General features: G+C 36.8%; 1 protein-coding gene across 1 annotated transcript; it reads left to right on the forward strand.

The window, feature by feature from the left end:
• Nucleotides 1–1,264: 1,264 nt before the first annotated feature.
• On the forward strand, nt 1,265–10,380 carry LOC132141935 (5-hydroxytryptamine receptor 1F-like). The gene is made up of 2 exons (XM_059551581.1): nt 1,265–1,389; nt 9,033–10,380. Exon 2 carries the CDS (start codon nt 9,053–9,055, stop codon nt 10,166–10,168), a length of 1,116 nt encoding a protein of 371 aa, XP_059407564.1. The 5' UTR covers nt 1,265–1,389; nt 9,033–9,052; the 3' UTR covers nt 10,169–10,380.
• The last annotated feature ends 464 nt before the right edge of the window (nt 10,381–10,844 follow it).

The following is a 10,844-nucleotide window of genomic DNA, read 5'->3' on the forward strand; positions in this document are numbered from 1 at the left end:
TTTTTGAAAAGAGCTGCATGAAAACGTCTGCTTTGTGAACAGATATAAATGAATAAATAATGACAGCAATTCCTGTAAGAACCTTAAACTTTCAAAAGGTATCCTTTCTAGCAAACAAAAATAATGTTTCCATGTGGGAATTCATGCATTTAACCTGAGGCAAAGCTGAACCTACAAAATTTGCTGACGTAAACCGTTAAACTTCCAAAGGTTGAAATGACTTGACATCTGCTGTAAACAAGGTCTATAGAAACTGCTGTTCCACTAGAGGAATTTTGGCTTCGGCTTTTATAGGGGGTTTAGATGAATGTATTTTTTATTTTATTTTTTATAAGATAAGCTATAATGATGAATCTCAGCTCCAGGGAAAGACTGACAGAATGAGAGGAAAGAGATGAGAGCATCATCACAAAGGCTTCCCATCTCTCCTCCCTCAGTAGCCCACCTGTACGTGCTGGTTTATATCCTTCAGTCACTCATTTTTGTGTCTCTTTCTTTATTTCTCCTGTCTTTCAAGAAGGCCCTCGCCTTGTTACAGAGAATCATCCTTTTCAGATCCCAATCGCCGTCCCTGACTTATTAGGAATCCAATTCCCTGCCTCTCTGACCTCTCATTCTCTACATTTCCTCTTTCAACATTTGCAAACACATCCCAACCAATCCCGGTTTCATTTGCCTCTATTAGGACATAATCTTCCCTCCATCTACACTCTGGGTAAATATGCATATATATTACAAATGCATTGCCTCCATGTGCATTAGACCTCCCAGGTTTTATTTTTATATGCAACGCTGGCTGTCATAAGGCACAAACCCTATCATTTATTGAGTGTGCTGATATTTGGTGGGATCTGTTCTGCTTGTTGAGGGCTGACTATCTGAGCTTCACTGGTTACATAACCACTAGATTGTAGGTTTCCTGGCTGAAAAATGAATCATAGCCTATTGAACCACTCTGGAGGACCTTGGGTAACATCCTCCAATCCTCCACAGGACCTAATGATCACTACAACACAGATATCTCTTCTTATCATATTATGTTCTAATACACTGTAAATGTGTTTAGGGCACTAACAGCAATTTCCCTTAGCTGACAAAACTTAAAAAGTTTAAAAAAGACGAATAAAAAGTACTAGAAAAATGACACCTAAAAAACAACAACAACGTGTTCGCTAAACCGGACTCGCTCGATCATAAAGCAGTGTCTCCCGCTCATTAAGTACCTGTCAGGCGCTCTATGCTCCCACGCATGAATCGCACGCGCTCTAGTCAGGAGGACTGAAGCACAGCAGTCGCGCGCAGCTCCGAGCACCGACCATCAGTTGTAGGGAATTCTTTATCCAGGGAAATCGTGCTGAAGCGAAGACTTCCTCTTTGGAATCACTAAGCGTAAGTACTTAAGACAAATAAGACAAATGACCAAATACGGTTTCGATCACCAGTTTGTTGAGGTGTATTTGTGTCTTGTGAAGGTTAATGGAAATATAAGCTACTGTTTTGTGTGTATGAGTGTTTCTGTGTGTGATACAGACAGAGGGAAATGTGTAGATATTTAAATTATTATTATTATTATTGTATTTATGGATAATTATTATTTATATTGATGCAGACAGACATTACTCTCATCTTAACTTGAAGTGTGCTAAAATGTGTGTGTGTGTGTGTGTGTGTGTGTGTAGACTGAGCACAAGCATTTATATAGGGATATATAGATTTTACAAATCATCAGAATTTTGCATAGATTTTCTATATCTATCTATCTATCTATCTATCTATATTCGGTAGATCTTTCTAAATACCTTCTAGTCCCATTTTAATTGTTGGTATATAATCAATATATAATTGTTAGCAATTTTTCTGCTCACATGCGTATCCATTAAGATATGTTATTTCATTATTTAATATAGATCTATTTGTAAATACTGTATAATTGATTATCTATTTTAAACGATTATTTATATTGATTACAGTACGTGCAGACAGATGTTACCCTCATCTAACTTGAATATTGGGATGCCGTATGGGTTGCCCTAGAATATATAAATAGTTTTTGTTGTTGTTGTTGTTTTTTGGCAAAATTAAACTTGTACTCATTACTTATACTTTTATCAAATATTTAATTTGAATAAATAAATAAATAAATATTATGTTCTTATTTTTTGCAAACATTTTAATAAATAAATACAATTAAATTAAATGATATGTATTAAAATAGGTAAGAGGAAGTATTTTTGTGGGACCCCACAAATCTGACATTTTATCAGCTGGAAAAAAACAACATTTAGAAGAGTATTTAGAACACCAATAACACCACAAAATACTCCCCCAGAAAACAATAAAGATGTAGTATAGAGACAGAATGATGCATCATCATGTCTTTGAAAATATAAACAATGAGGCAGATGCTGTGTTGGTGTATTGGGGGTATTTTAATGAAACGCTGTGATTACTCTCTGTGATAAAAAAAAAAAAAAAAAAAAAAATATATATATATATATATATTATATGTTAATAATAATAATAATAATGATAATAATAATAAAACAGCCCTGGGGCTGAATGCATGCATTTTTTATGTTTTAATTTTATTTTTAATACAAATACCTATCTGTAGTAGGCTACATAAGAATACAAATTATGATTGCCAATTTGTCTCAGACATTTGTTTGTAGGTTTTGAAGATGATTAAAGAGCCTGATGTATGCCGTGCATATTGATAGACTAAGCGCCATCCTTATCTTTGCCTGTCCTGACCCTTCGGCCTATCCAGGTGCCCTACGTTCTCTCCTATTTTATTCAGGACCAGTCAGGTACATTTTGTTCCTTATACTTCAACCATGTGCATACAGGGCCATTTATAAAAGATATTGATTGCAATTTGCCTGACTGTTAAATAAAATAGTTTTAAAGGATGTGATGATACTCATTATAATAGAATGATACTTTAATTGACACTGACTGTTCAAAATAAAGAGCTTCAAAAGATGATGATAATTCTAATTCTAAGATTCTGATAGCTAGTTGACTGCCTGTTCAAAATAAAAAGTTCCAAAAGTTGATGATGATGATACTAATCGTATTGAAAATGTATAATGTAAGATAATATAAATATAAAGAATTATCCCTTCAGTTTTTTTTCAGTAGTTTTCTTTATATGACTAGGCATGACACTTTATACAGCTGGTGGTGGAGTGATACTGCAGGTACATACAAAATGTCAAACAGATATTCACGGGGCTGATAAAATGAGGCATGATGGTAGGTATCATTCTGACCACGTATCCTAGATTTTTGATATCTGACTATCAGAACACCAACTCCTCTCGCTTGCTTCCTGAAGATATCAATCACCAGCAGACACTGTATTGGCACAACATGACTGACATTTAGTTCTCATTAATTCACTGAATGCACACCCAATGGAGATTCAGTTACTGGATGAAGAACAGAGTTTAGATAGTGTGACTGTGTACATGTATATGAAATATCCCGCGAGCCAGGCAAACAGTGAAATTAAAATCAAATGAAATTCCTTAGAAGATGCAAAATAACTGCTCCAATCTCTTATGGGGAGCTTTTGGTGTGCAAATAAATGAGTTTGAATAAGGGGGGACTTGTTTATTTTTATTTATTTCATTTGTCATGAGCTGATATCTTCTAATATTCCGGTAAGTATGTGGAGATGTATAATGAAATATTTAATTGCTTTGGGGTGTCTGTTTTATTATTTGTCTCCATCGTAATGAATATGTTACAAATAGTTGGCCTGGGCCGTTTTTATGTGCTTTGAACCCAGGATATGTAAATATGCTTGGACATTTAGGCTAAAAAGCTATGTAACACAAACAGCTGAATACCTAATGAATGGGCTTTGATTTTTTCCCCACCAAAATCCACTGACCATGAGCTGATGTAACCATCAGCAAATCTTATTTAGCACCTCACACACTCCAGCTAATTGGACGTCATTGAGAACCAGCAGATACGCAAATTTAGGTAATTACATCTGCTTTGTTCCTGAAGGTGAAGGACAAGACTGTGCTTGATGCGCTTCCAGTTCATTTCAGAAGAGTTTTGTCGTTATTGATTGAGGCCATGTGGTCAGACAGCCTGAAATGATGATATTGTGATCATTACCATAAAGATTTGTGTCTAGAGGCATTCCATCTGTTGACTTACATCTGAACCAAGATCATATGATACCTGTAGGTGACCCAGGTGGCCCTATGTGTACAAACATTCACACCATGGCTTCAATTATAGGTTTTACAGAGTCCCAATGGTTTGAACATTTTGAGAATTATTGTTATGTTTTCATCAGCTGTTTGGACTCTCATTCTGATGGCACCCTTTCATTGGTTAACAAGTATGCAGTAATGCACTTTTTTTTCTTCAAAATGCCAGTTTTGCCAGAAAATTTTTTGAAAAAATTAATTTTTGGGTGAATTATTCCTTTAAAGGAATATTACTGTTATTCCAGGCTGACTCCAGCCTGAAGAGCATCACCAGTCCAACACCCAGAAGGATTTTTGGCACAGCCAGTGCTGAAAGTTTGAGAAGGACAGATTTTCAGTTATTCTGCATCTGGCAATGTGTTCTGATATCTCTCCATGACAGTCTGTTGTTGTTTGCTCTCTGAAGTAGAGATTGCAAAAAAATCACACAACCTCTTGAGACGTGTTGCATAAGGTTTATGTAGTCTACTCCAAGGCACAGTTCTATATTTTGGTTAAAAATGAGTAAGTCCTGAGTGAAACTTTTCTTGGGGAATTGGAATTCGGTATAGATATTTCAAATGGGTGCTATTTAATTTTTTAATGCTGGGTACAGTTTTATTGTGAATAATTAATTTCTGCATTCTATTCAAACGGGATTGGAGTTAGGAGTTAGTTGTTGACGTGATCGATTCGAGTTTGAATTTGGACTTTTCTGATCACATTCTTCTTCTCTTTTTCCTCTATCACATGCTTATCATGTATTTAATGTGGTGTTCTAAGCATTAATTGGGCAGTCTGGCAGATCGACATAAAAATAGTAATATATTAACATGAAGGATTTTTCCATATTTTTCATTTTTATTATTATTATTATTTTTTTTTACAGGTTATTATCTGTATTTTGTATTTTTTCACTTCGTTGTGTTTAAGGGTTCAAGAAAATGTCCATAAAATGAATGGATAATTTCCTCACAGAAATCACCTTTACTGAACCATAGGTTCAGTCTGATTAGGGTTAGATTTAGGTGTAGGCTTAGGTTTTAGGAATAGAGACAAGTAAGTTCCCAGTAAGGCAGCATCCATTTATAATTTTTATAAATAGTCTCTGAATATATTGCATACTGTTTCATTATTTACTATAAATAAAGTGTAATCTAGCACTATTTGCGATGATGCAAATGGTATCTAACTACTATTTATATATAGTACTACTTGGTACTCTTATTGTAAATCAAATAATGCAGGTAGCCTAAGTACAAACAGCCTCTGTCTAAATCATAGCATATCATCCAGCCCCAATAGTCAGGCAGTCAGGCATTATCTGTGTGCATTTATTATACTTTAAAAAAGGATAAGAAGTGTAGACGTGCCAGCATGAAATCAAATGTGACCCTATTTACTCTTTTAATACACAGTGCATGTGTTATTGTGCATGATCCATTTGCTTCGGCATCTTTTATCAGAATGTAATAAATTGCTCTGAAATGACTTTCCTTTTCAGCTGTTTTCATTAATCCCGTTTACTTTACAGCCCCTCCTCTCCGACCACCTGCTTCATTTTGATTTGTATAAAAACCATTTCTCATGATCCAAACCAATCAAAAACTGATCAAATCAAAAGTCTCACCCTACATCCTTTAAATTTCCTGTTTCACTTGAAAATATTCCACATCTTTGCATTGAATGTTAAAAACCTTAATTCAGAGCATCCACACTTGAAAATACATTGAAAACAATACACCATATTTCATATCTTCTCCATCCATCCATCACTAACACACAAAATATTTGTTTGTTTTTGATTTCCTAATTTACACTAGGACCATGTGTCAAGGCTGCTGAATCCAAAGCAGCAGCAAAAACAGTGACAAATCTGCAGCACCCTATTAGTGCTCAGTGAATTAACAAAGTAGGTCATTTGGGAGGGAACTGTGAGACATTTCAACGCTTTCATATTCACTGAAACTTTTCGCAATTACCTTTGGTCTTTTGAGATTCTCTGAGGAATGGAATAGCCATCTAACAGGTAACCCAGGCAGGGATTTGAACGTCTTCAAGGCATATCACATATGCAAATACTTTAATAGAGTGTAAATCAATAAATTATTTGTGTGTGATACACAGGCCCTGTTGCCTGCAGAGTGGATCGTGTGATTTGTTTTCTTTAGCATAATATGGCTTTTATCTTCTATATTTGTAGAGACATAATGATTTTCTGAAAAAAAAGGTCTGATGTCTTGTTTTACAAACTCAATAAGTTAATGTTTTATATTACTGTGAGTGAAAGGTCTTTAAATGCATGAATGTAAAGAAAGTTGGAACTTTTTTTTTTTTTTTTTACACGGTTAAACAGTTGAAATCACACTGAAGTACATATTATTGCTAATCTGATATTCAGATTAACCTACACTTTGTTTAAAAACCTTGTGAGCTGTCTCTGTTGGCAGCACTTTAAAGCATTTTAAGTGCATGAATGTTGTTGCAAAAGGTAGGCAGCATAATTATACCACCTCCTAAGATACCTTATTTTGGCCTGATTCCAAGGCAGCTTCAGCTGCAATCCCAAAATGCATTATGCGGCCACTAAAAACTAGTGGTCGTGCTTTGCTGGGGTGTGTTTGCCAAAAGCATTGTTAGCTTACTATGGTCGCAATTAGTGCCATTGTTAGCAGCATAGTTAACCTGTTTTGTGTTTCCTGAAACCATAGATCCAGCGAACATTCACAAATAGCATTGCAAAGTTATGTGGCTTTAACGACAGCTCTTGATCTGTGGTTAAATTGCAGCTTTGATGACATGTACAGTTTGGACCCAAAAATAGGTGTGAACCCTGTTAACCCTCGGGTTCAGGACTAAGGGTAAAAGCAAACTTATCAATGCGTTAGCTTAGCAACATGCTAATACCAGAGTCTGTTGGAAAGATTTTGAATCGAGGCTTCTGTGAGTTGTGTAAGGAGCGTGCCTGTATGATATTGTTGGTGCCTATTGTAATGAGAAGGAAATAATTGGAATTAGGTGTTAATGTACACGCCCCTTAATTTGAATGAATTGTTGTGGCCTAATTAAATTAAACTGTACAGCTGATGTAGGAGGAGATGATGATTATTTAAGGATGGGTTGAGTACTATTCGGGAGAGATTCCGCGAGCTCTCACTGATGGGGAAACGTTTCCCCATCAGTGAGAGCTCGCGGAATCTCTCCCGAATAGTACTCAACCCATCCTTAAATAATACGCTAGACGGCCGCTCGGGATAATTAGTATCTCCGGCGGTGAAGATAGGCAGTCAGTTGTGGGTAAATGTGTTAGACAGCTAGGGACATGATTTTGGGCTAGGTGAGCTCGTGACCGATGTAACTGTTTGAAATAATACAGAGAGTGGAGAAGCTGATTAGGTGGACTCATAAACTGATAATTGAAGATTTCCTGTGTAATCTCCTCGTCTGACGGGAGCTCGTCCTTTTCGTATGTGGGCCAATTTCGGCTAACCAGGGGGGTAATCTGTTTTATGAGAGAATGCCATATTTTAACAAGCAATAAACAACCGTGTATAAACTGCCATCTGATTGTGCGGGTCTCTGCCTTCCCTGTCCTTCTGTGCGGTTGTTACACTATGAAGAGCATTTTATACTTTATTCTTTACCGACAGCAAGGCATCTCACTACGTTTTGGAATAGAGCCAGTGTTTAGAGCCAATGCAATATAAAACTGTATTTATAGTGCCAATACAGGTTTGAATCTTGAAAATATTAGGGCAGAGTGCTAATAGTGTTTAAACAACCTGATTAGAACCAACAGTCAGAAGTGTGAAGTGCAGTTGGCAGGAGAAAATAGCTAGCTGGGATGGTCTTAATATGATCACACTGACTAGAATGGCTTGGCATTGACAGAGACAGGGTTGGCCATCTATTCCCAGCTTTATGAGCAGTCAGCATGCTCACTGGTGTGCTTCCACTGCACTGTGAAAAATGAATCACCAAACTTGTGTGGCACGTAGAGTGACAGGACGGCGCCAGCCTCTCTCAGTGTTTATCAGCATCTTACTGCCAGGCCAGATTACAGCTTCACCAGGAGTGACACAAATAGTAAACATTTTAAAATGCTTTCATCTGGCTTGACATGCATAAGCATAAATCATATTCCCACAAACAGAAAACTAAACAGTGATAAGTACCTTTTAAGTAATGTACCCAGCATATTTTTAAACGTGCCGTGCAATGCTCATATGCAATCCTTGTGCTCATATAAGGTGATAAATTTGGGCAAGGGGGCGAGCAAGCAAATTTGCCACCTTGAGAACTGCATAGCAAACTGAATGAGATAGACTGTTGCGCTAAATGGTGCCACAACTGGGGGACAGTCTTAATGGATTAAATACGTTTCACACAATGAATGTTGCAATTATATATATATATATATATATATATATATATATATATATATATATATATATTTCAGTCTTGGTTTCGATTATAGTTTTTAAAAATGTCTTGAATTAATCAATGATGAAGGCATGTCTCCAGTTTTACTATGATCTTCTTATACAATCTGTTTTGAAATCTGTCTGCTAGACAAATACACATGGGAAATGCATTCAAAAAAATACCCACTGAAATAATGAGGTTATATAACAATTTCTCTGGAGTTTTGTCATGGTTTGACTGCTTTACTTGTGTTGACTTGAGGCTTGTGTTGGTAGAAAACGGGCCTTTAATTTCACACTTCATGATATCAGTCTAGATCACAAAGTCGGTGTGTGTGTGTTTTAAAAGAAATGAGTTTTGCTCTTGGTCATACTATTTATTTATTTATTACAGGTCACAAGCGTACTTTCACCATGGATCCCATCAATTGTTCATCTGTGGATCTCTCTGATGTTCTGGACAGCAGGATGAGTCCCAGTAAGATCCTCCTCTCCCTGACTCTCTCTATTCTGGCTGTGGCAACCACTGCCATCAACTCCTTGGTCATCACTGCTATTTTGATCACCCACAAACTTCACCAACCTGCCAACTACCTCATCTGCTCTCTAGCTGTGACAGACCTCCTAGTAGCTGTTCTAGTGATGCCTGTCAGCATTGTGTACATTGCAGAAGAGACGTGGGTTCTCGGTCCGATCGTGTGTCACCTGTGGTTGGGTGTGGATGTTACGTGCTGCACCTGCTCAATTTTACACTTAGCCGCCATTGCACTTGATCGATACCGCGCCATTACCGACGCTGTGGCCTATTCCCAGAAACGCACGTATAAAAGAGCAATAATAACCATTTTTGCCCTGTGGACACTGTCTGTGCTGGTGTCTCTACCACCTTTAGTGTGGAGGAAATTCCCTGTGGAACACAAAGATAGGGAAAAGGAAGTCATGGACTGCTTGATCGAGCACGACCACGTGGCCTTCACAGTCTACTCCACTTTCGGAGCATTCTATATTCCACTGGCTCTCATTTTGATTCTTTACTACAAGATCTACAAGGCTGCGGAGATGCTGCGTAACCGTCGGGGGAGCAGCCGATTAGTCAAACAGACAGTGAGCAATGTCATAATTCCTGGAATGAGCTCTGATAAAGACATCGCCCTCAGTCCCGACACACTCTGCCCAGTCGAGAAGTCATTTTCCGACCCATCAACAGATGGGGAAAGGGTGCGTATTACTTCTTCTTTAGGTGACCTCATCAAGATCCGCAGGAACCCAGGGGCCAGGGAGAGACAGGCGGCTTTTACTTTAGGACTGATCCTGGGAGCCTTCGTGATTTGTTGGTTACCGTTCTTCCTGAAGGAGGTGATTGTGAATATTTGCCCGACCTGCAGCACTTCCGCTGTGCTCGCAGATTTCCTCACCTGGCTTGGGTACCTCAATTCCCTTATCAATCCACTAATATATACCATCTTTAACGAGGACTTTAAGAAAGCATTTAAAAGACTTCTGCCCCTCTGCTGCAGCAATATCCTGTGAAACTGACATGGGAGGGAAAGAAAAATATGTGGTTCAGGTGACAAAACTTTGAGTTGAAAGCTGCAAATCACAATGACTATACTACTGTAAATCAGTGCAAGAATTACACATCTTTCAAAAACATTTCATCTGTATATTTTTCTAAATGTACAATTCTAAATGTACAATATTAAAGTCCTCTCAAATTTGTAAATGGGGATTTCTGGAACACAAGTAAAAAGCAGACAGAACCTTCTAATTTTATATATATAATATATATATACATATATATATATATATATATATATTATATATAATATATATATATTATATATATAAAATTAGAAGGTTCTGTCTGCTTTTTACTTGTGTTCCAGAAATCCCCATTTACAAATTTGAGAGGACTTTAATATTGTACATTTAGAATTTAATTCTGCTTGGAATTGAAAGGTTCTATCTTGCAAAACATTAAATGAAGCAATCATTTTCAAGAAATACAAACAGTTTACTTATCATTTGTTTTAAAAATACATTTAGTGTTGCAACAGTGTCGACATGCATGAAAAGGTATCAAATCAAATGCTTTGTATGAGATTTATTTAATATTTAATAAAAACAAAATAAATAAAAAATTCATGTTCACAGTTCAAGTTAAGCATAAAAGGCAGTGCACATGCATCATTTCAGTATCAACGGT

The sequence above is a fragment of the Carassius carassius genome, chromosome 6 (assembly GCF_963082965.1).
Source record: "Carassius carassius chromosome 6, fCarCar2.1, whole genome shotgun sequence".
Classification (NCBI taxonomy): Eukaryota; Metazoa; Chordata; class Actinopteri; order Cypriniformes; family Cyprinidae; genus Carassius; species Carassius carassius.